This window comes from Mauremys reevesii, linkage group 5 (assembly GCF_016161935.1).
Source record: "Mauremys reevesii isolate NIE-2019 linkage group 5, ASM1616193v1, whole genome shotgun sequence".
Taxonomy (NCBI): domain Eukaryota; kingdom Metazoa; phylum Chordata; order Testudines; family Geoemydidae; genus Mauremys; species Mauremys reevesii.
In genome coordinates this window covers 27,807,961-27,834,094 of record NC_052627.1, presented here as the reverse complement: position 1 = coordinate 27,834,094, position 26,134 = coordinate 27,807,961, and the positions used below count along the sequence as shown (strand labels likewise).

Sequence of the window (26,134 nt, the reverse complement as noted above, 5' to 3'; positions counted from 1 at the left end):
GACTGATAATTTTTGCAGGTCCTATCTCAGCATCAGAGTTGCCGTCCACTTCATTTGATGCTGGTGCAGCTCTGAAATGAGAAAACCTGGAAACTTCTGCGATTTGTGGACTGGAATTACTGGTGAGGGCCACATGGTGGATCTCTGTGGCCTGCATTTAACATACAGGGACACACTGTAGTTATGGAATGCCACACTAAGGAGTTGGGAAAGAGGATGGGAAGACATCAGGTTAAATTAGTATTTTCACTGAGGCTAGGATAAACCATTCTCTTCAATATGGAGATGGTTCACTCTGGAAATGTATAAAGAAGTGAGAGGAAACTTCCACGTGTCACGTAGAGATGTAAGTTCAGTGATGATAATTCTCCTGAAAAAAACAAGTTATGACTTCATTCATGCATTCTGTGTGAGGGACCCTACTTTCCCCACCTCAGTTGGTCCCAAAAGCACAAATTTATTCACCTTCAGAACGTGTTGTAAGGTCCATCATTTTACCTAGCTTTCGGGAGAGAAATGGGCATGGTAATGGCTGGTACTTGAGGTAATGGGAGCTAATTTAGGTTTTGATTTCACCTTTGGTGAATTATTTTCTTGTTTATGCTGGTTCATTTTTCCACCATCTGTGTGATTGTATTTCCAATTTATGGCAAATGGGCATGGAGCTTCTGAGTATCAGTTGCCGTGTTTTAAAAGTTAGACTCTTATGGGTGACCATGCAAGGATGTTTGTTGTCAGGAGTGACACAATGTCCTTTGGAGTGCAGTTTGAATGTCTGAGAATTCAAATGAGAACTGACTTGTACCTGTCAGGCACAGGGACCAAAAAAATGTACCTTTCTGAGTTGAAACCAACAGTTTGCAATCAAAAGAGAAATTGTCTCAGCATCCACTGTCAGTCCAAGCATCTAATGTAGCTGTGGATGAAGGAACTGTCACACTCTCTGGAGTGGCTCACGACACTGAGTGCCTATTTCAGGGCAGACTGTCAGAAGCAGGGTCAACAACCCGCACCAGTGATATGTTCTATAATTAGATTTCACCAAACCAGTAACCAATGTTACTACAGTAGTCTTAAAATGGAGTCACAGACAGTCTCCTTAAACACGCCAGTCTATCTGGCCACCCAGGGAAGCTGGACTGTGCGACAAATGGTCACTTACACCAAAAATCACAAAATATTCTGGTTTCACCCAGTCCCAAGGGAACAGTGACTCACCCAGGTAGATTTACATCCTAGACCTCACTCCAAAGACGATGCTGGTAACCCATTCGATAGTAAACTAACCAAACGTTAGATAAGGACAAGGAATGAGAGTTATTGAGAGGTTAAAGCAGGTGAAAATATATGTACAGGTGAATCATAGTCTATAACAGTAGTCCCCAAACTGTGGGGCACCCCCCTCTGAGGGGCACAGAGGAATGTTCAGGGGGACAGACAACAGGGCCAGGGCCAGCCTCTATGGGGGCGGGCCGGCAGAAGGGAGCATCACGCTTCCAGCCCTGCTCTGCCCCCAGTTAAGCTATGCCCCTAGCCTCGCTCCTTCCACAACCCTGGTCAGTCCCCAGTCCTGTTCCAACTCCAGGTCCAGCTCCTCCCTCCCTTTTCCTCCCCAGCCCAGCTCTGACCCCAGCTGTTGCTCCACTCTGCCCCCAGCCCAGCTCTGCCCTCTTTTCCTCTCTGCCCCATGACCAGCTCTGCCTGTAGTCCCAGCTCCTCCCCCAGTTCCACCCCCAACTCTGTCTTCAGACCAAGCTCCGCTGCTGAGGAAGCCTTGGCTGTTCCATAATGGGGGGTGGGGGAAGGTCATGGATGGATTCCATTACTGGTAAGGGAGGGTGCAAAAGTTTGAGCACCATTGGTCTATGATTTCAAAAGGTCTCAGAGATGTAGTAGTCTCCCAGTTTCCCAAAAGTCTATTAGGGCTACACAAAGGAATTCTGGGATATCTGTCTGCTCATTCAGGTATTCTGCCCTGCTAGAATCCAAACAGTTCAGAGATGAATTTTTTCCTCTGTCCATACTTAAAGTTTCTTCTCATAGAAAAACAAGTTGACAGTTCTAACCAAGTGTGCTCTTCCTTTGATGATGGAGAGAAGGGAATGCATTTAGGGTCTTTGGTTATGATACACAATGACCATTTGCTTTGCAAAGCACAATAATTAGCACCTTCCTGTTACTGTCCTTCATTTGCTTTACATGGCTTCTTTCTGTTTGGTGAGTCACTTAGATATAGGGTATATACAATGTCAATGTGTGCTACTACAGTCTAACAGTATTCAGATAAGTGATAACTATGCATGCAACATCCCATTAGTTTTCATGAGGTTTAAACACCAACCACATTCGAATCTATTGAACAACCACTTTGATCTATACCAATACACAAGTGAATTGGCCTGGCTTCCAGCTGTGAATTTGTCAGGTTTTTAGGTTTCGGAGTAGCAGCCGTGTTAGTCTGTATCCGCAAAAAGAACAGGAGTATTTGTGGCACCTTAAAGACTAACAAATTTATTTTAGCATGAGCTTTCGTGAGCTGCAGCTCACTTCAGCTGCAGCTCACGAAAGCTCATGCTAAAATAAATTTGTTAGTCTTTAAGGTGCCACAAATACTCCTGTTCTTTTTTCAGGTTTTTAGCTGACACCTAGGTAGCTGGCTGGCACCAGCATTACAGGAACCAAACTAAAAGATAATCTACAGAATGATAGAGAAATAAGTCCTTCAAAAAATCCGTGCAGTGGCAAAAAATGGAGGACAAATATTGATTGCTTACTCACCTTGATTTTGATTTGGTTTTTATCCTGCTTGATGTGCCAGTTTTGTCAGTGTATATTAATTGCTCGTAATTTGCAGTGCTGTGTGTGTGGGAATTACCTTCCAGTTATTTGTGCCATCCCGCTGACATGCTACCCCAATCTGTAAATAATGTGGGACTTGTGAGTTTACTGACCTCTGTGGATTGTGTTTGTGTTTTGTTTCAAGGTGATGATACAATGACTGGAGATGGGGGAGAATACCTCAGGCCAGAGGACTTGAAAGAACTAGGTGATGACTCTTTGCCCAGCAGCCAGTTCCTAGATGGTATGAACTATCTGAGGTACAGCTTGGAGGGAGGCCGATCTGACAGGTATTTTACCTGAAAATTATATGTTTGTATGATGAGTTAGAGCATAATTTTGTTGAATAGTTAAGCTTCGTGCACAGACCTTCTCAGTGTCTTTAATTCAAAATAGCTATGTGATATGCCTATTCCTTCTCATTTCAATAATTATTGTCACTTCTTAGAAGAAAGGTGTAATCAGAAGAAAGTCATGGGAAGAAAACTATCAGGAACCAAATACATTTGGTACTGGGGGAAAAAAGAGTTTACAACTGAGGTTGACCTAATTCTCTTGTACACTAATACTTCACATGGTCCTAACATCCCAAAGGGCTTAAGGAGAAGTCTGTCCATGATTCACGGTAGGGCGTTAATCAAGGGCATGGTTTGAGAATAAGAGCAATGTTGTTGTAGCCACACGAAGGAGGAGTGATATTGGCTATGTGGTAGGGTCACTTAGTTCTCCTAACCTCCAGTTGGCACAGAGCAGATGGCTCAGAATCAGGGGATGGTTGGCTGAGATATTTTAATGCTTCAGAAGCATGCTCCTTTCTAGCATGTGTTTACCAACCACAGCACAGAAGGAGAGCCCTCACTGGGGCTATCTTGCACAGATGGATGTTGTTGCTAGGGTGTGCTAGTGCTTAAGGAAGTGTACCATTATATCGTAAAACCAAAATAAAAAAGAGTAATACCCCTTTACACTTCAAAAAGGTTTATTGTAATTCACACCAAGTCAGTGTCATCTACATTACAATACAGGGTACAGTTTTCAAACTTTGGTATTTAACTAGTGAGCATAAATGCATAATCAGGTCCCCAAACTGACAGATAGACATCTACATTTCTAAGTCAGAGTCAAGTGCCCAAAGAGGGAAATGGGTGTCCAAGATTAGGCATCCAGGTTTGAAAATTACAGTGTCTAGTATAAATTGCTCATGTCATTTCCAGATCTAGTGCATTCAGAGGTGGTATTTCCTTAAATAATGTTTGTCAAGATTTTGGCCACACAAATTGCAACCCAGGCCACTGTCCAATGTAGTATGTTATTCCAGCACCAAACAGGATCTGATCCAAAGCCCAGTGAAATCAGTAGAGTTGTTTCAGTTGACTTCAATGGGCTTAGGATCACTCTTGGAACAAAAGAAGCCTGAAAATTACTCAGATTGTATCATAAGATATCTAAACCCCTAAGCATTTAGGCCTTCCAAACTTGGAGCCTTTGCTGCTCCAGTAAATTCAATGAATCCTACAACACAGTGGTTAAAAAAATCAAAAAGCCTTAACAATAATCTGCTGGTGGTGATGATACTGATTTTTTTTTCTTTTTGATTTTTAACAAGTTGTATAAGAAGGCTCACATAGATTAATGCTGGGCTAGATTCAGTTCTTATTTATGTCCATGTAAATCTTGAGTACACGCATAGATTTCAGGGGATTTACACTAGAATATTTGAGACAAAAATCTGGTCCACAGTTTGCAATATGAAAATAATTTTGCTGTCCTGTATCGGATCTGTTTAAACTGAAATGCAGCAAAAGGACATCCAGAAAGAAGAATCAAACAAAAATGTGCATTTTCCCAGGTCCATCTTTCTGCTTCTCTTTCACTAGTACGGTAGGGTCATACTCATGGGAATTACCACCAAAAATGCTTAAATAAAGTTGCTTTGCTGCAGTACCTGAATCAGAGACAATGCAATGCAAAAGAGATTTCATTTTTTCTGCTGTAACAAATGCAGCACAGCAAATCATGTAAGCAGCCCATTTTCATATATTATTATGCATTTAAAATTATATTTAAAAAGCTTATATTTTTCTTTTGTAACCGTATTCCCTGTTTATTATTTCTCTCTCCCCATCATTCTTTTTAATATGCTTTCATTAGCACTATGCCCAGGTAGGTATTACACAGCATGTAAACAATGTAATCCCCAGTACACTCGTGCAACACCAATCACTATTCATCCATTTTGCAGGCCTGCTGATGGATCTAGGAGACTTATATACTGGAGTTGTTGTTTTCACAGGGCCAAATGAATGGCATTGCTATTGGAGTTAGTTATATTCTCAGACAAGAGAGATGACCTGGTATATAGTAGCATATGATGATCTGTCAGCTAACCTAGGTTCAGGAAAGGCCCAGGTTTGTGATTCAGCATATGACCTCCACTCCTCAACTTAACTCAAACGTATCTGCCATGTCAGATGGGAAAGATTTTCTATCCATAAGTGGGGCCCTATTAGGGAATGTTTCCAAGACTGGTTTATATAAAGTTGCAGGGGGCTCAAGGAATTTTCACAGAGTGCTCAGGCAACAGAAAACATTTTATATTTCCCACACCAGGTGTCACCAGTGGTAAATGCTACATTTATCCTCTCAATTGGTCACTAATGGGGTGAATGGAGTCCCAGTGATCCAGTGCATCCTGCAGTGGTGAATTTGGCAACATTATCTGAACCACCCAGACAGGGAGTCTATATTTTAGTAGATTTCCTAGAGTATGTTGCCTCTTATTTAGTGTAACTTTATGTGACAATATTCTAAAAGCCTACCAAAAATAATTAGTGTACGTGTCTCTTAATCAGCTCTGTTCAGCACCGCTCCCCGTTAATAGTGAGGTCCTGGTTGCCATAAACACCCTTGCTTCTAGGTTTACACCACTTAGTGTACCTCAGCATCAGATGCTTTAGCAATCAGGTTGTTCCTTATGCATGCAACTGATATAATCCATAGAAGATAAGCAATGCAATCTCAGTATTTGTCTTAAACAAAATTTTAATGGAAATGTTATACTCCTAATTCATCACAGACCTCTGACACATTTGTGTAACTATCACGTCTGTTGGTAGTGTCCATACCGTCAATATACTGGGCCTGTATTTATGAACATGTTCCATTTACTGGGCATGTTGTGGGCAAATTGTGGTGGTTGTAATAGTATTATCTCCTAACCGTAGGAGAATGAGGACCAAATCTCTGCAGGATGTCTATGCTACAGCTAGGAACCTCCCAACACAGGTAGACAGACTCGTGCTAGTGGCCTTGGGCAAACGCTCTAAAAATAAAAGTGAGGACATTGCGGCTCCAGCGGGGACTCGGGATAGTCACCCAAGCTCAGACTCAGGAGTCAGCAGGGCTTGAGAGCTCAAGCTGCCAGCTGAGCGGCAACATCTAAGTTGTTATTTTTAGTATGCTACTTCGAGCCCCACTAAGGGAAGTCGATCTACCCAGGCTGGGAGGCTAGATCCAAGCTGCAGTGTAGACATACCCTTAGAGACCAGCAATAGAGCCTAGTACATGTTTCTTTTCATTCAGTAGTAGTCTGGTGAAACCTTACGTTAGCTGAACAGCAGGACCTATGATTTGGATGGCAAACCCCTTGCAAGCATTGCATGGCACTGTAAATCAGCAGTGAATGTTTCAAGCATTAAAGCAAGTAAAGGATAGTGGTGAAAAATGGGGTCTGCTACTGATGTTTAATTTCTGATAATAAGAATGACTATTTACTGAAGTAATGTTGTTATGGAAAACAAGGTGTAGCACTACAAAATATCTGCCAAGGTAACATACATGTATTCAAAATGACCTACAACCAAGGCTTCATACAATACATTTTATTTAAAACAAGTTATACATGGACTAAAATGCATGAGGTGAAATCCTAGCCCCATTGAAGTCAATGGGTGTTTTGCCATTGCCGCTGCCTTCAGTGGAGTCAGAATTTCATCCAGGGAATGTATAATATCCACAAAATGTCATATATCATCCCTGCTCAATTCTGTTTGCGCACTCATCAGGATGAGTAATATTTGATGACATGCAAGCGAAATATCATTAGTTTTTTAACCATCATTATCCTGGTCAGAGTGGGTGAGAAGGTATTCTGCACTAATTTTCATGGCAGTTTTCCAAGGCTGGTATTCATGTAATATTTTCATCATCTTTGTTATGATCAATTTTGTACAATCCACTTAATATGGCAGGCATGCAATGGAAGGGCATTGGAAGCTCTTTTAATTTTATGTATCTCTAATGTAAATATGCCATGCCATTTATTTGTAAAATACAGATACTGCAAGATTCATCCAAGATACATTGGATGAATGTAATTATATACACTGTCATTGAACAGGATCTGTTGCTGCAATATTTTTGTCTGACTTCCAATAGGTTTACATTTAATAGTACTTATTTCAGTCTAATGTATACTTAATATTTAAAATGATACTTGAAAATAAATTATCCCATTTTAAACCTACAAATATATTGAATTCTTATGGAATGTGGAGAATAAGGACATCTACTGTTAATTAGAGTAAAGCTCTGATTAAGAGAGAGAGATGTAAATTAACCACTAACCAACCAGGAGTAGAAGAGAGCTTCCCATATGGGCATGTTATTTCAAAACTGTCCATTATGGGGTTTCTTCCATCTTCCTCTGAAGCATCTGGTACTAGCCATTGTCAGAAAGTTTATTGGGCTAAGTGGCCCACTGGTCTGATCCAGTTCGGCAGTTCCAGTGTTCTATTGTTTCTACATTATCATGGACAGTACCCACACAAGTGCAATCCATGAGAAGATAGCTAGTTCCTAAACTTACATGTAAAGTGTCCTTAGCTACATAGAATAGCAACAAGGAATACACCTACATGGATATCAAGTGATACCTGTAAAATCTGATGGGGTCTGAGCTGTTGATTTTTCGCAAAAAAATAAATAAATCCTGTATATACTGTTGTTTTTAATATTTAAAGGGCAAAAGTAATACTACTGTGTGGCAGAAACCCCATATTAGCTTGATATGTCTTTGTGTGCTAGAGTATCTTTGTTTTGTTTTGCTTTTTTGGATTTTGCTTTGAGCTAGCAGATATTGCCGTTAAGTTCTTAGCTGGGTGCTTGGAAGCAGCTTCTTATTGCCTCGCATCTCTCATTGCTACAGCAACCCATGTTCTGCAGTGCTGTGTGTACGTACAAAGGAACCTGTGCTCACATTTTGGATTGCTGTTTTAGAGATACTGCAGGCATGCAGCAGGCACTTTGTTTTACACAGGAAGCATGTGGCTGGCCACAGTTCGCCTTGCTGTATACCTTCCAGGGGACAAAAACGAACCTTACTCATTTATAATTTGAGTCAGAGAATGGATCAGAATGAAGCTTCAGAGGGACTCATTTCAGCTTCTCATCAGATATTTGCATCTTTTTTTTTCCTAGAGAGTTCACTTGTATTATGGAGCAGGAGAGAGAACTTCTTCAAAGAGCCTCAGCAGGAGTTTCTGTTTAGTATAAGGGAAGCAATTAAGCCACATAGCTAATTTAAAGCATTGGTGGCTAGAAAATTAAATAGATCGTGATCTAGTTTAATCTCTTGGGTTCTCCTTTGAATTAAATGAGGAGTCAGTTAAAAGACTGGTTCAGTGCTCAGTCAGAGATCCACAAGACTCAATTTATACTCCCCCTGGAAGTTGCATTATATTTGCTAACAGCACGCTTTTTTCACTCTTCTGCTTGGTCCATCATCCCATTTTCACAATACCTTCTCAACTGCTGATATATTGCCATGGCATCCTGCCAACCTACCAGCCTGCGGTCCTTCAGTTCAGACAGGTCCCACACATTGAGCCATGCCTCCTACCTGAGGGACAGTGCCATGATCGATGATACAGTCATAATCCCCAGCCACCAGGTAAGACTTTTCTCTTTATCTCACTGATCAATTGCACAGTATGCATTTATTTTAAATATTCAATTTTGGAAATACACCTCTACCCCAATATAGCGCTGTCCTCAGGAGCCAAAAAATCTTACCGCTTTATAGGTGAAACCGCGTTATATTGAACCCACCAGAGCGCTGCTTTACCGCGTTACATCCAAATTTGTGTTATATCAGGTCATGTTATGTCGAGGTAGAGGTGTATGAAAAAGAATCCCTGTTTGGATTCTGTTAACTGTACGTTGTAATGTGTGCTGTAGTATTAATTGTATCATAAACTTGTCTAATTTCAAACTGCTATTAAATGAACTAGCTTATTGTATAATACTAAAGTACATTCTGTATTAACCAGAAATGTGTAAATGCATTTACAGTACATGTCTTTATAGCGCTTTCCATTGCATCTGATTTTTGAGCAATGTTAATAGGCATGGGGTCAAATGTTCAATTGCTGTAAATGAAATCAAAAGAGCTTTGTTGATTTACACCAGCTGAGACTCTAGTCCACTATTCAGAGAGAAGATTTTTGAAGAGACAATCAAGTTATTTAAAGAGGGGTCAATCTGGTCGCTCCCAGTATTCCTGGATCTCTGGGGCCGGTAACATTTGTGGTTGCTTTGAAAAAGCACAAGATGTTACAATAAGGTGCTTGTAGTACTTTGATGTCATGATTGCTCATTTTTAATTGTTGCCTTTTTTAAAGTGTTAATCATTTTCTGCCCTGCTATACGAAAATAACTCTTACTTATGGTGTGTTTGGCTCATTGCTTTTAAATATGGAACTACAAATTAAATAAGAGTTCTTTCACATGCTCAGGTGTCAACTCTGGCCAAGGAAGCTGAAAGGAATTCATATCGCTTAAGCTGGGGCACTGAAAACTTGGACAATGTGGCGCTTTCTTCAAGCCCTATTCATTCAGGGTGAGTAACCCAATCCGCTGATATGTACTAAGAGGGTGAGAGAAACAGAGTGAGAATAACTGAGGTCCCAGCTGCTTGAGCTAACGCTTAACTTGGAGTTGAATAATACTTCATTACAATCTAGTATTTAAAATAAATTGTTATAACCATTCAAATTCAGCCAGACAGAAGAATATGAATATGGGCCTGATCCATTGACCACTGAAGTCATTGAGAATCTTTCCATTGACTTCAGCAAGCATTGAATCATGCTTTCCATGAGGGTTTTTGACTGATTGCTACATAAGAATGGCCAAACTGGGTCAGACCAAAGGTCCATCTAGCCTAGTATCCTGTCTTCCGACAGTGGCCAGTGCCAGGTGCCCCAGAGGGAATGAACAGAACAGGTAATCATCAAGTGATCCATCCCCTGTCACCATTCCCAGCCTTTGGCAAACTATTAATACCCCACCCCCAAAAAATGCTTGGTTTTTATGGAGAGAAAAAGCACATCATGCCTTTTTTGCTTTCACTAATAATGGAGAGCAAGGGCCTGATCCTGCCACATGATGAGCACTTCTTGTGAGGTCATTTGAAATCAGTGGGAGTGAGGGAGCTAAGCAACTTTGAGCCCTCAGCACCTCCCTGTATCAGGCCTTCACAGAATGAAATTGCAAAGAAGTGAGAGAAGGGAGGCTAAGTGAACTGTGCAAGTGCTTTTTGCAAGTATAGTAAACTATGCTCCAGAACAGCAGTATGTCATGAAAGTTGTGAAAAAATTCTAAAAATCACCAGTGCTACAACCAGAATCTTGAGGGACTCTCTCTTCTAATGAAGATTATCTTTCTAAATAAATAAAGTGAATAGTGGTTGTTTGTGTGATGCAAAACTCCAGCACAGTAAGTTATGTTTATTGCTAATCAATTAATGTCCTCCAAGTAACGTTCAAGTAGCCTTATGAACGTTTTGGTTTACACGTTCCTGACCAGTTGCCTTCAGCTATCCCCACAACTGATTAGTGTTTGTTAGCATTTTTATTAGAACCAGTCTGGTGAAACGTGAACAAGACAGAAACTAAATAAACCAGACCTGGCCAAATCAGTGTTTATAAATATTATCCTGTATGGGCAAAAAAATTGTGGGCTTGTTTGCTTATTTGTAATTTTGGATCAAAAATAAGTAACTCTGAACATTTATATCTAGAGAGTGAGTGTGTCAAGATTTAGATTTTAAATTATTTTGGCAGATAATTCTAGCAATTGGTGCCAAATAAGTAAAGATCTTTTTTCCAGAGGATGTATATTACTTTTCACTACACTACAGCTGGACTGTCCAATGATTGCAGGTGATAAGTTATTTACTTTTTATAACAGTGATTTCACATTCTCTGGGGCTTGATCATTTCACACTTTCATTCAAAAATTAATCAGTGATTCCTTAGATCTTTTGTATGACCAAGTCTGAGTCAGGCAATTAAATGTAATAGAAGCAACTGCCTCTGTAAAGCCATGGAGAAAATAATTATATTTAATAAAAGACAGAAGTAATCTTTGGTATTACTATTCTGTTTTTGATTTATACTGTTAATATGCCAATAAAATATAATACTAAAGGAGCCTTCAAGAACCAAAATCCAACCCTTGAAAAATGCCCCATGAAAGTGTATTCTTACCTTCCACTGACTTATCAAAAGAATTAACTTATCTTTTGTATGTTAAAGGGACACATTGGAGTAAATCATAGTGTTTAGAAAACACGTGTGCTTAACTGAGTTCTAGTAATTAACATCTTATATTAAAACGGAAGCAAATTTAAAACTCTACTTTACTTTTCTCTCTTAATGCTGTTTTTTTAATTATTGTATTTCACTTGGAACAATGAAAACAAATTTGGCATTTACATTATTTTCCCACTACCTGAAGTCATTATTAGGCTTTCTTACGCTGGCTGATTGCTGTACTATATGGCTTGCAAACACTACAGGGAAATGTTTAAATCACCAAAGAAAACTTTTTGTTTGCAATTGGGAAACAAGTGTTATGGAAGCATTGATTGTAGGTTGTTTAAAGCATGGGGCTTTGTCCCAAGACACCACAGAAAGAAAGACAAGACACCAGGAATGTGGTTTAACTAGGCTGTAACTTTGTTAAATAACACCCTAGAAATCATCAGGCAATAACGTGTCCCGTGCAGGTTATTCCACCTTGGTAATCTGTTCCAAGTGAGGGAGGACTGCTGTCAGCCCTCTACTCCCCCCTACACAGACACACATTGTTAATGTAGTCTCAAGTGCTGGGACTCTACCACCTTCCTCTCATATTGCAATAGTGTGCAATAATTTAGTGTAGAACATTTCCCAATTATTTTGCAGAGTTAGTATTTTCTTAATATCTTAATAAACCAGCTTAAAGGGGAAACATTCTGCCACATTATAATTTTCCAGCAGGAGGACATCTAACCTCCATTTGAGACAATCAGAGTGTCCTTCTCATTAGGAGACATGCGTGAGATGACATGCTCAGCAAAGTTAAGATTGTTTCAGTATGTTAGAGACTCTTGGACGCTGTAACCAATGAGAAGGCAAAGACCTATCACTTTGCTGGAAATGCCAGAGAATATAGTCTCTTTATTTTTTTTAACTTCCTGTCTATATGGAGACAAAGGTTTTGGCCAGGTTTATGCAGGTCTCTTTAAATAGTTTTAGTCACACAGTTTACAGTGATTATGTAATCTCATTGTGAAAGGGGCATAATGTTTTCATTAGGTTGGAAAGTGAAACACTGAATTTCCATTTGCAGTTTTTAGATATTGCTTGACAATAGCACATTTTTGTATCTTTTCCATCTATCAGTGTGGTTTGTAGTATTGAATGCAACTGGTACAGTTTTAAGGCACAGTACATATGCAAAATTGTTACATTGTACTTGTTTTGTTGGGTTTTGGTGACATGCAAGCAACTCCAGCTTTACTCTTCTGAATTATGTGATTACCAGAAATCTTCAAGACAAATGTATATTTAACAGTTGGGGTTGTGTTAGTGAGTTTACCCTCCTGGAAATCATTACTTCCATCAGTGGGTCTAAAAAAACAGTAGAGAATCAGCAGCTGAAATTGACAAATAATTAAGAGTTATCATTCTTAGCTGCCTGTCTGCAAAAAAGGAGATTGGATCATTGCTAACAAGGTAAACAAAATAAATTTAAAGTGTTGTATTTTGGATCCCTTACATTATTTTCCCTAGTGTGACATTTGCTTCCTGGAAATAGTTGTGAAAACAGGACCTGGCAGGTAGCAGCTGAGAGTCTTTTTCAAATGTACAAAATTAAATGTTATCAGAATACACTGATGCCTTTAACAGATTATTTAAAGCAAAACTCAGGTGTGTTTCATTATGGACAAAGGTCTGATGATGTCAAAAGAAGTAAATGACACTGGAGACATCCATAATAAGAAAGTGATGTCAGAAAAGTACATAATTGACCATATAATGTATTATTGGGAACATAAATGGTTAGAAGAAGAATAAAAAGTTTAAACTGTATCACTCTGGAGAGGGAATGAAAAGAGGACCAGAAACATGCTAAACTGGGGTAAGCTGGAGGTCAGAAGATTCTTGATAGGAGACTTGAGAAGAGAGGGTTGAGATGGAATCTTAGCTCTTATGGAATTTGATGTCACCAGAATCTCTTGATGAAATTATTTGAGACATGTAGATACAGAGTTACTCGTATTATGCTGTGAACCCAATTTTCAAATTTGAACACCTGAACTAGGGAGCACAGTCCCTTATTTGAGTTTCAGATAAGTAGTCAGGATTCCAAATGCCCAGTTTTGGTACATGAGTGCCAACCTGAGCACTCCAATTCAGAACGGGGATTAAGACACACATGTAGAGAGGATCTGATGACATCCTAAATCATTCTAATTTTGCTGTTGTAGTAACCCATGATGTTTGTTTATGCTTATATCCCACACTCACTTTTATCCTCTCATATATACTGTATGTGTGTGTGTATGTATATGTGTGTGTGTATATATATATATATACACACAAAGTTACATATTTAAGTGAAAAACCTCTTATGTTTTCTTCATATATTTCACTTAATCCATTCTTTTTTTTATGCTAAGTGATCTATTCTGTTGCAGCCGCTCCTCTCCATGCCTTGATCATGACAACAGCAGGTGAACGTCTGCATTATTCTGTTAATATGTGGCTCCCTCCCCCCTTTTCATCCTTCTCCTTATTTACCTCACTTCAGGATGCTTTAGTATGTTTTTCCACCCACTCTCAGGATGGCAGTTAAACAGAGTCCTGTTTTTCAGTGTGTCCCTTTTCTCCCAACTGTGTTACTCCCCTTCAACAGAAAAATGCTTGATACAAAAAGGGTAAAATTGGTCCTATGTTCTTAATTCTGTTTGATTTTATTGATTTAAATTGAATCCTTCATGTTGGTGCCAAGTGCTGCACTATGTGACTATGATTATTTTTTTGCTGAGCCACTGATGTGCTCGGTGCTGCACAGAGCATAGCAAATGATGCAATCTCAACCTGAAGGAGATTGTAATCCATTAACAAACTGAGGTCTGATACATTCATTGGAGATATGTTCCCTTCACTTTTTTAAAACATCACTGTCATGGTAGTTGAAAGATACTTTTAAATTCTCAGATGAATAAAATTATTAGGAAAGTAATGATTCCCAACATCATTTTTAAAGGCTGCACACCAACAGTCCTGCTTTTCGTTTAGCATAATACAAGTATTCTCATCAGTGAAGGGTACATTACTGTAGGCAAATTACGATTGTTTCCAGATGCCTTACAGCTAACGCCATGTTTTTTGTCCTCCAGAATGTATTCCCCCCCATACTACATATAGCTCAGTTTTGGCCGGATTCAGCACTCACTGAAGAAACTGAAAAGTCTCCCATTAACTTCAGCAGGCACTGGGGATCAAGGCCTTGATTCTTAGTATCTTTGAATGCGAACTTTGGATCAGTTTTCCTCTCCAGCTGTAAACTTGAGAATTGCTGAAGCAGCCTGATAAAACTGTTTGTTTCTACTTTTTTCACACTCTGACTAACTCTGAATGCTGCTATCTCCTTGTTTCCTTGTTTCTTATATTAGTTAAGCTGACTTAGATAGAAGATTTCTGAAGTGTATCTATGGTGGATATAGTTCAGTGAAGACTGTTATCATTGTTTCCTGCTATATGATGAGACGCATGTGCCTTACTAACTCAATTGAATAATCATTTCTGAACTGACAGTATAATAAGGGTTTATTGCTTTTGCATTTTCCGTTTTTATGTTCATTTTAACATTAACCACAGCCTGTTTTAGAAAGACTCTTCATGGAGCTGTGTTTGCATGGCTGTTCAAATGGTTCTACAGACGGAGATGTGCAGCAGAGTCCCAACAAGCTGGTATTCATTGCTATCTGAAGAGACTAACGCTTAGCAAAGCAGTTTACAAAACAATTACACTTAGCAAAGCCCCAAAATGATGTCTTCTCTTCCCCCAAATATAAGCCTATCCATTCTTTATTTCCTTGTTTATTTCTCCGCTGTATTTTTAAGTGGGCACAGAAATAGTTAGCTTACATGTTATTGTCATACCAAGAAAATCAGACCAGGAAATAACTTAGGGGTTGTTTACATGAACGTTTAATTTGCAGCAAGCCGGGCTGTGAATCTACCCCACACTAGTCTGCCATCCAGACCGTGCTGATGCACACTAATGGTTCCTTAGTGTGTTTTGACCTACCCTGCTTTGAAATTGTTAGTGCATGTCAGCAGGGTCCACATGGGTAGTTCTTGTGCAGCAGGCTACTGCAGGGTAGATTCACCCCCGAGCCTGCTGTAAACTAAATGTTCCTGTAGACAAGCCCTTAGTGTCACAGCAGAAAGTTTGCAATACAAAGATTTCTTGGAATTGCATGTCAGCTCTTCATGTTCCCAAGGTAGATAAGTTGAACACCATGCATTTTATATGATTCTTGCAAATGAGACTATATATATAAAAAAAAAACAAGCTCACAAAAGTTTGGTCTGTTTTGTGTGGAAAGCTTTGGAGAGATCTTGTAAGAGTAATGGACATAACCAAAATGACTGCTCTCCCTCTGCTTCCTTCCACCCCAGATATAGTTGAATTTCAGTGGGGTGATATGTATATAGTTGTGAATTGCTGTAGGATTCTTTGAAATGAACGGCCTTATATAATTGGTAACTCTTCCTTACACCATGTTTAACATTTACATCAATATGTAGATATTTGATTATAAAATTTTGGCCTACATTTGTACTCACATAATTTTGTAGCATAGACAATTATTTGTGCATTTTTTAAGAATGGTTTGTAGGCAAGGGACAGAATTTACATGCAGAAATCCTATTCATCCCAAAGAGTTTTGTGTATGTAAATTCTGTCACATTTGCATGAGTGATCGTGTTTGAAAATAATGTGTGCAAAGTTGCATGCACAAAGATGGAAGCCGCACTGAGGCAGCATTAGGGAATATGGCCCATAAATCTTGAATGCTATATTTACACAATACTATGACCTACCTCCATGAAGTACATAAAATTACCCTTATGGCTTTCATGCACCTCACATATCAACTCCTCCCAAATATAGTTCCAGTCAGTTAGGACCTACATATTGGACAAAATTTAGCAGTTAACCCCCCCATGTAAGTGAGGGCAACTTCACTGATGTCAATGGGCTGAATTTGATCCATTAAGTAGAGTGGACATTGGTTGGTCTCACCTGTAACCGTCCTTGCCAGAACAGTATGTCTTAGCCTCCTTCCATGGAATACCCAACCTACATCATATTTCCTGAAATATATTTGCTTTTCTTCCCTTTAATTGCTTTTCATCTTCGAATACCTACTACAACTCCCCCTAAAAAGGAGAATTTCACTATCTTGCCCTGAAACTTCCTTTTCACTCTGATTTGGACCATAATAAGCACTTGACATTTGCTTGCAAGCATGACTAATCCTAAACTCTAGGAAGCACAGCATAGTAACTGCGCTGGTTGATCCAGTCCTGCAAGACTATATAAACTTTAGGATCATATCCTACCTTTGCTAAGCTTCGTTTCCAGCTTTTTTCTTTAAAACTTTGCCAGAAAATGAAACGTGTTCAAAAGTTGTCCATCCCTACCTCCAGGAGTTTACGTTCTTGCTAGTGCAGTCACTCTTGACACATGTATATTTTGACTTCATTGCTTTAACTCCTGAATTGCTGTCATCTTGAATCAGGACCCAATTGAAGTTTAAATAGAACATCGTTCTAATAAACCAAATACTACTCACACTTAAGAAGTACATTTCCCTGAGATGTATTTATTACAGGAGGGACCTTTAAATCATGGTGTGTGACAGAATTCTTCAGATATACATAAAGATGTAAAACTAGAAAAGATTCATCTAGCCCATTGTTGTTTCGATACAGGTATGTGTTTTGTGTACTCTAGTTTTAATGGCTCAAAAGAAGGCATTCCCATCACTCACTGGAGAGATCTTTCTGAAAGAGTCTTCATGGTTAGAAGTTTCTCTTATATTTGTATTAACTTGACGCCATTCAGTTTCATCCCATTGTCCCAGCTATACCCCCCAAATCCATCCTAATACCTCTCCTTTACTGTTTTTACACACTTAAAATGACTATATCTCCCATATTCATCAGTTTCTGTAAATTAGTTTAGTTCTTTTGACCTTTCCCCATAAATCAATCTCTCCAGATATTCTCCAACTTCCCTTTTACAACATATCTATGGTACTGAATAGACATGGGCCCCAGCCATGAAATTCAGGTTGTGGTATGAATTTTGACCCAACTCCTTTCAAGTTTTGTAAGCTTAGAGTTGGGGTACCATTGTGCAAAGAGAGAGAGAGAATGATTACAAAATGTGGATCTTATGTTTAATCCAGATTTTGATAGCATTGCCCACTTCAAAATTTAGGACTCTAGCCCATCTCTAGTACTAGATGTCCAGAACTGTGCATAATATTTTAGGTATTATCTCACTGGAATCATACAGAAAGGAACTATAAACTCTCTAGATTGTGAAATGATGCATTCATATGTCTAAAATTCCAAAGGCTTTTTATTTTGCTGCTATAACAAATAGCAAAGTCATACCTAATTAGCTGTTCTCTATTACTCATAGTTCTCCTTTGATGTACAGTATTCCAGGTCCTTCCTTCCTACTCAATATCAGTTTCAGATTACTCTTCCACAGATACATTGATCATTAGCTTGCATTTATCTAATGTTATTTTCTGCTCATTATCTTAACCCTTATTTTATTCTTATGTCTTCACTGATGTTTGAATCACCTCCCAATACAGAAAGATCTATGAATGTAAATAATATGCAGTTTTCTCATCCTCTAGATTAATAAATTATCAAATTAAGCACCATCCCTGCAGCATCCTCCTCCAACTCAATACATTGCTGCTGATCATTAACTTTTGTTCACAGTCCCTCAGAAAATGTTTAGTCAGTATGACACCACTTGACTTTTTATGTAAAAGTTTCTGAATCAGAACATTGAACACAGTAAAATCTGTTACTTTACAGTTTCATCCACTAGTTGGTAATTAGATTTTTAAAAGCAATTAATTTTCTGTCATGATTTGTTTTTATTCAACCCCCATGCCTTTGTTTTTACCAAACCCATAATTGCTTCTGACTATTATACTCTAGGAGGTTACTGGGTTTTCTTCCTCTTAATATTTTTTTTCCATTATTATACTCAGGATAGAGGTTAGCCATATTGGATGTAATTATCAGGGTTGCTTATTTTATTCCCATTTTTAGAAGACTGATATGGCAATTGGTTTTTAATATATATCTGCTGCCTCCTTGGTTCTCCAGGATTTTTTTTCCCCAAAATTATTTACCAGTGATTGAATAAATTCATGGTTTCCTGGCTTTAAAACTCTGAAGCCATATAGGGTGAAATCCTGGTCCTATTGAAATCAATAGAAATATCATCCACACGCTGATTTGCATATATTCCACTTACTGTGTATTCCTGGACCTGCGTTTTAGGCCTGATCCTTCACCATTGAAATCAGTGGAATGGTTGTCATCAACTAAAGTGAAAGCAGGATTAAGCATTTTATTAATGGCTGTATTAACAAAATCATCTTTACTTCTGAATTGTCAGTGTCTCTAGTCCGCTGGTCCTTTTTTACTCTCATCTTTATATCCTCTCTTAAATGTGCCTTTTTTGGCCTATTTTTTCTGTTTTTGAGGGTAATCGCTGGCCTTACTAATAAATATTTGGGATCTTCCTCTTGCTGATTCCAGCTGCTATTTACCCTAAATAAACTGAAGACTGACAAGTTAGTTTGCTTCATGCCTTGGTGTCTTTGGCTGAGAAGGGCTGAAGTTAAATAGCTAGCACTTTGCACCTGTGACACTCATTAGAGACACAGACCATACTAGAATTATAAGTTGACTTGCAGTAGATCTTGGATGTTCCAGTGGATGGAACACAGGGGCTGCTACTATATCACTTGTGAACATGCTGCAAAATTCCAGTATAAATAAGAATGCTCAAAAACAGAGATATTTGTCCTATTTCTAACCTCACTTTTACACCACAGATTTGATGTCTAAACAGATATCCTCTTCTTGGGCTACTTCATAGGTATATAGGCTGTCTGTTTCATGGGAAAGCATCATAATTTCAGTTCACTTCCCATTTTTTAGCTTATCTGAAAACTTTCACTCCTTAGAAAGCTTCACTTAAAAAGAAAGTACCAGCTGTGAAAATAGAGTCCAGTATTACTATTGTAGCAGGGATTCCTTGATTGGGTCCTATGCCATACTCATTATTAGGGATGGTTGAATTACTATTTATGGATATTATCTATTTATTTGTATTTCAGTAGCAGCCCCAGTGTGCTCAGCAATGTTGACACACAATGTGAGATGAATTGCTTAGTTTCTAAGGAAAAGACTTTCATTGGGAATAAAATATTCCCTGAATGAAATGGAAAAAATTGTTGACTCCATTATCGTTTAGTATTAGTTGACCATCTTGAGCACTTGTTGAATAATGAACAAAATTGTATTAATGATTAGTTTACTTGAAGAAAAATGCCAAAATTCATTCAGTAAATTATTTGCACCAAATAATTCAGCCAGCTCTAATAACAGTGGTTGCGGTTTCTGTAGTTGTTCAGAATATTAATACCAGACTGTGAACTACTTATGCCATCCCAGAACTTAGGTGGTTGTTAAATGCATTTCTGAAGCATTCCTCATCATTGAATTTTAGGCTGATTCTCAGAGACAAGAGTCACAAACAGTTTCATCCATTTATTATAAAGGTGACACAAAACCTACATCCAGATAAGGGCTTTGTTTTAACTTGGAAAGGCAATCACATAGCATTATTGTAGGACCTGAGCAATTAGAATCCTTGATTTCCTCTTTCATCCCTATTCATAAATATGTATGTGACTCTAAACTATATCTAGAATGGATTAAGATAGGTAGAGTCCTTACTTCGAACCCTAAGGAATTAAAGCTGTAAACACTTGATCGTTTTTGTTTGTTTTTTGTTAAAACCACAGAAACATCAGCCCCCTGAGGAATGAGATAATGGTTGTACTCCATAGGGTATTACACTAAACAAAATCTAGAGGTATATGAATGGTGGTAGAATAGGAGACTGCATGTGTGGGAAGGAGTGGGAAGTCTCTTCATATGGCATCCATGGTGCATGGCGTGCTTTAGATTGGCAGGTTGTGGCTCCTTCCTCTCGTTCATTTTTATGATGTGACTTGCACGGAGTGTTGGGTGTTCTGTTTTAATAGCATGTGGAATGAATTGTAAATGTTTTGATAATGAATGGATTCAAATATGTGTAATACCAAGTGACCCAAGAGAATGAAAAATATCTGTACTTGTCTCTCATGTGGTAAGATTTTTTTATTGCAGGTCTCTCAGTGCAGATGTTAGCATTAGTGTGAATCCCTGTGTGGTGACTAGTGTAGTCCTAAAAGTAGGTCTGGTATTATTCTCCCTCAGGTCCTTTCCCCTACTCTCGCTGCAGCAAGCCAACCTCTCCATGCCCAGGGCAGTGGTGATCAGAAGTCATTACACTGAACAATATAAAATTTAAAGTAGCCATTTTTTGAGGGTTTTGTACATTTCACAGAAATGGCCTTAATTAAGCTGTGTCCCAGATCACAGCAAAACTATCAAAATCAGAACGTTGTCTAGTCATAACTGAACAAAGTGGGCTATAGGTAGGAGAAAGGAAAAAAATAAAGGCAATTTATCTCAAGCCGTGAGGGAGCTCCCTGTCACAGATGTCTTCCTACCACAGTAAGGCATCCCACAGAGACATATTAACATTTTGTATAGTAAGAGAGAAAAAGCAGAAATTTATAAATAAACCCACTACAGAATGGTTACCACCTGCTCAGATATCCACATCTTTCTGCAGTTGTCTTATCCTTCTATAACAGAGGCACGTTGGGACAGTATCTTAATTGACAACAAGCCCATCTCACGTTCGATTATTTGCCATTCTCTCTGTATAAGGATATAATTTTAATAGAAGAATCCCACTTTATTTGCCTCTTTCCCATCCTTATTTTCTCCTGTCCTGTTTTGTCTTTGGAAAGGGTAAGGAGAAAAGTGGGCACCTTAAATGTAGTAAAAAGTAGAGTTTATCTTGTTAAAAGTCAATATAGTCACTTTTTAAAAGAAGTTAATTGAAATCTTGAAGATTATTTTTCTTCTCTGTAGTCAGTTTGTCATGATATCATACAGCGATAAGTTTTTAAGAAATGTTAAATGTTAAAGAGAGGGAGACATTCATATTTGATATAAAGAAGTACAACTCCCACTGGCTTTAATTGGAGTTGTAACTGCTTACTCCAGAACAAAATTTGGCTCATAATCTGTGAATTACATAATTTTAGGAGTTTTGGTTACATCAGACTACTAAAGAATTATATTGACCTTTCAAAAAATCAGAATTGCCTTTATATTATTGCATTAGTAAGCCATTTCCTTTAATAATATATATTAAAATTGTATACTATACGTTGTGTATCATGCCCATCTTAGTTTGCAATGACACTAGTGGTAGAAATACGCTAGATAGCATTGGGGAAAATATATATATGAAAATGTGTGTGTGTGTATGTGTGTATATATATGCATAAAATAGAGGCACTTGGTCATGACCCTATATTTTATATATGGTATATTTCTACCATCAGTTGCATTGCAAAATAAGATTGTTGCTATGAAAAGCTCTTAAGATAAATATTTCTAGTGCAAGCCATGAGGGATGTTAGCATGAATTATTGCCAAATATAGAAAAGGGGGGTTGTTTTTTTGAACTGTCCGTAAGAAAGTGCCATAGATATATAGTTTGTTACATTTCGGAAGAAATCCATTTGGAACATAACTGAAGTGATTTTGCTTTGGCTAATACACTTTTCAAACATATCTAATATAAATTTATTGTTTTCAGCTTCCTGGTTAGCTTCATGGTGGATGCCCGTGGTGGTGCCATGCGAGGTTGCAGACATAATGGGTTAAGGATCATTATTCCGCCTCGGAAATGCACTGCCCCAACACGAGTAACCTGCCGGTTGGTCAAACGCCATAGACTGGCCACCATGCCACCGATGGTGGAAGGAGAAGGTCTGGCCAGCCGCCTGATTGAAGTTGGACCTTCTGGTGCTCAGTTTCTTGGGTAAGACTTGCTGTTTGACCTAAATGAAAAAGATAGGTATATCTCCATCTGTTTGCAAATTGCACTGGGGTAGCCCCTGCTTCAAGATTTAAATGGAAAAGGTCTATTTAGCATACTGTTCCATATCGATCATAACGTTATAGGCCCCCTAGTGCAAATCAGCGATTAGTTTGTCAGCAATTCACTTAGCTTGTATGCCTTTTCATTTGAAAACACTGATGTTTTTTAACCACTAACACTAAGGTTTGGTGTGCTTCCTCGAATAAGTTCATTAATCAGTGCCGTGCTAGTCAAATGGAAATCACATTGTAATCAGTGTCAGGCAATTCATACTCTATTTACATTGTCCACAGTTAAGGCATGAATAACAAATAGCACAGCACTGATCTAAAACCTAATTTAAAGCCTGCTACAGATACAGCACAAGTTAAAGCTCCTTATAGTAGAAATTTGTGTTTTGTCTATAGGCCTGCTGTCAATAATTTGGACTATCTGGGAAGCACAAGCCTTTGATTTTTCTGGGGTTAAAATTGCAAGTTAAAACAATAGGACAATTCAGGAATTCTCCAGCAGTTTATTTTGTCCTATGTTGCAATACCCAATAGAAAGATCAGAACTGCAACTACTGCTGTGCTTGTTTTAGCGATTTTCAGCTGAAACCAGCAGTTCGCCACACTTTTGTTTGTTTTATCAGCTACTCTCCTTATCAACTGTGGCATCCAAAAATGGATGATTGACGGAACCCCTCCAATAGAGTGAATGGCTTCAGTTGGAAACTGACGTATGAAGTTATGAAAGGCAACAGTTTAAATCCATTTTGAAACAATTCAATTGTATTTAAGTCCTGTCATGTAAAGGTAGTCAGCAGAGCCACACGATGAAGTTATATCTGGAGGAATGAGCTTGAGAAAGAGTGGGCAGTGGTTTGATGTTTTTTAAAAACACATAGAATGGAGTATTAGAGGGGAAAGTATCCGTGCTTGTTCCCACTATTTTATTGATGCTGTTCTTTAATAGTGGTTCAAGAAGAGTTATGAAACACTGGGAACATAAAGCTAGAGGCCAGTCCTCTTCTTTGACAAATGGGGTGCTCCTAGGTTTCAGATGCATCAGCAGAAAAGCTGCCTAACAAAATACCAATTTGACATTCTCTTCAAATCTAGATCAGTTCTTATCAAAACCCAAATTTAAAATTTTAAAATACCAGCAGAATACCTCTGCTGTCACATTCATTATTTCTTCCCCACATTCACACTAACATCCAGTACCTTTTATTTTTTAAATGGTCCCTCCATCCAATGAGGAATCTTAATAAAAACTCATCTGAATAACACACATGGATACGTTAGTCAGAGTTTTTGTGTCGCTTCTCATAGGTTTATTTTTCTGGGTGGCGTCCTGGCAGTGAAATCAGGTATTGTGCACTGTACCTGCCAACACAAATATTACTGTACTACACTGATATATCCATTCTAAGAGCCAGATTCTGCTCCCATTAAGTTCAATGACAAAACTTCTATTGACATTAATGGAAGCATTTCATTAATTTCTGTCAGCAGTGGGGCACAACTAGGGCAGAACCTTATTCAGTGTTTGACCTAATTCTACTCTGTTGACCAGACAGTGGCACTGTGGTTCTGAAAAAAAAAAACATACATAAAGCTTATTTATGTTCTTTCTTTCACTGCTGCTTTGGATGTACTCAGTAAACTTCATCTGCCTACGGCTCCTCCCCCACTTAATGAGGGAGAAAGCTTGGTCAGCCGAATCCTTCAGCTGGGGCCTCCTGGGACCAAATTCCTTGGGTAGGAGAGACTTAAAACAAATTGATGGATGCTGGCCTCCCCATTCCTCTCCTCCTCCTGCAATATGATTTATTTTTTTATGTCATTGTGCCCATGACATTGTCCCTTTCTATGATTTGAAATTTTGTATATCTAACCTTTAGTGGACCATTTTCCAGTCCTTGTGGTATGTGGTTTTTGTTTTGGTGGTATGTTTGTATCTTTTTCTTAAAATTCTGTGACCTTCATTTTTGTTTTAGCATGAGATCTTCCTAGCTGTAAAATGTGCCAGCTCTTATGTGCTTGATGTCTGTAGCAAAGCAACCTGGATTGGAACTAAAAAGAATCTTCTGTGCATGTGTCTATTTTGCACCCATTGCTACCAAACCAATAGTAATATGTTATATGTTGTATATAATATAACATAGTATGAAATAGCATGACACTTATCAAGTACATGATGGCCCATATCATTATGCACTCGTGAGGTTTATGTATACGTGTATATTTGTATTTTCTTCCAGAGTGTAGAAGATACTAGAGTTATGAGAATGTGTGTGCATATACATGTATACACACACACACACACACACACACACACACTTACATGTGTTCATAATGAAACAAATTCTTATCTCCTCCACACCAGTAGAAATCCAGATTAATGTTGGTGTAAAATCAGCATTAGTGAGAGATAAATCAAGCCCATTGACGTCAGTGACATTATTCTGATTTTCGCTAGAATACCAGATCAGAATTTGTCCCTCTTTCTGTGCAGTGGAGTCTCTTTGAATGAGATTGCACAGGTTAACACACATGGTGGTGACAGCTAAAATGAGCATGAGTTTTAGTAATTTTATCAGTTTGCAACAACACTCTAAAATCTCTGTTCAAAGTACTGCTTCCTTACTGAGTGCTGTCCACAGTGTGCAAAGAGATGTATGCACATCTAAACTGTCCTATGATGCATACTGGGTCCTTATAAAAAGCGGAGATGCTCTAGTGTCCCACTGATATGCTGTTTAGGATTGCACCCAACTATGCTGGAGAAGTGGGTAGAATTCCAGGTTACTTTGTAACAGACTGAATGGATTGCTATTACTTCTATTTCTTCCTCTCTCACCCATATACATTTAATGTGCTGTCTTGCTGTGTCAGGCCTGTGATCGTGGAGATCCCCCATTTTGCAGCTCTGCGTGGGAAAGAGAGAGAGCTGGTAATCCTGCGCAGTGAGAATGGGGACAGCTGGAAGGAGCATTTCTGTGAATATACCGAGGATGAACTGAATGAAATCCTCAATGGAATGGATGAAGGTACTCAGTGCTGGGACAAGGGTGGGGTGAGGGTTGAAGAGGATAACAGAGAATTTAAAATGATCTTTTGTCCTGTATTATTTCTATATCTGTGGAAGACCTAGTTTATCTCCTCTCCAATTGACTGCCTCACTACTGACCAGAGGCCGTGTTATCACATTCTGCTGATGTTTCACAGGAATCACGGTGGAACATCAGAACATGCTTACTATACATGGTGGTGCTGGGAGTACATGTTTGCTGACATCCTAGCACATTTAGAAGTAGCAAAGGGGCAAAAAATATCTAGTAAAGAGCAGTTTTCCTTTGAGTGCTTGGCCTTAAGTGTATTCCATACATGGGTATGCATGTGTGCTGAAGGACATAAATCCACACCGTGTAGAGGTCAAGCATAGGAGTTTATTACACACAGCGCTGGTGGAGTGTCACTTGGCTTATCAGGCTCAGAGACACTGTCAATCAATTGATTACAATAGAATATATAGATTTTTCATGGGCGGGGAAAGTGACGGGTAGGCAGTTCCACACCCCGGGATAGGTTTTGCAGCAAAACAAGATAGCACATTAGCCAATGGT

At 38.7% G+C, this 26,134-nt stretch overlaps 1 protein-coding gene across 49 annotated transcripts in view; it reads left to right on the top strand.

The window, feature by feature from the left end:
- Positions 1 to 26,134, top strand: part of ANK2 (ankyrin 2) — a 561,730-nt gene that overhangs the window by 477,375 nt on the left and 58,221 nt on the right. For 15 of the 49 annotated variants that reach the window (XM_039542508.1, XM_039542507.1, XM_039542505.1 and 12 more), the window contains 5 exons: positions 2,984 to 3,128; positions 8,686 to 8,788; positions 9,633 to 9,736; positions 22,237 to 22,461; positions 25,404 to 25,558. In XM_039542508.1, the coding sequence (XP_039398442.1) occupies positions 2,984 to 3,128; positions 8,686 to 8,788; positions 9,633 to 9,736; positions 22,237 to 22,461; positions 25,404 to 25,558 (732 nt within the window). Of the gene's footprint in view, positions 1 to 2,983; positions 3,129 to 4,989; positions 5,002 to 8,685; positions 8,789 to 9,632; positions 9,737 to 12,857; positions 12,900 to 13,846; positions 13,901 to 22,236; positions 22,462 to 24,167; positions 24,267 to 25,403; positions 25,559 to 26,134 lie in introns of all 49 variants that reach the window. The other 34 variants (XM_039542463.1, XM_039542469.1, XM_039542465.1 and 31 more) reach the window with 11 other exon arrangements.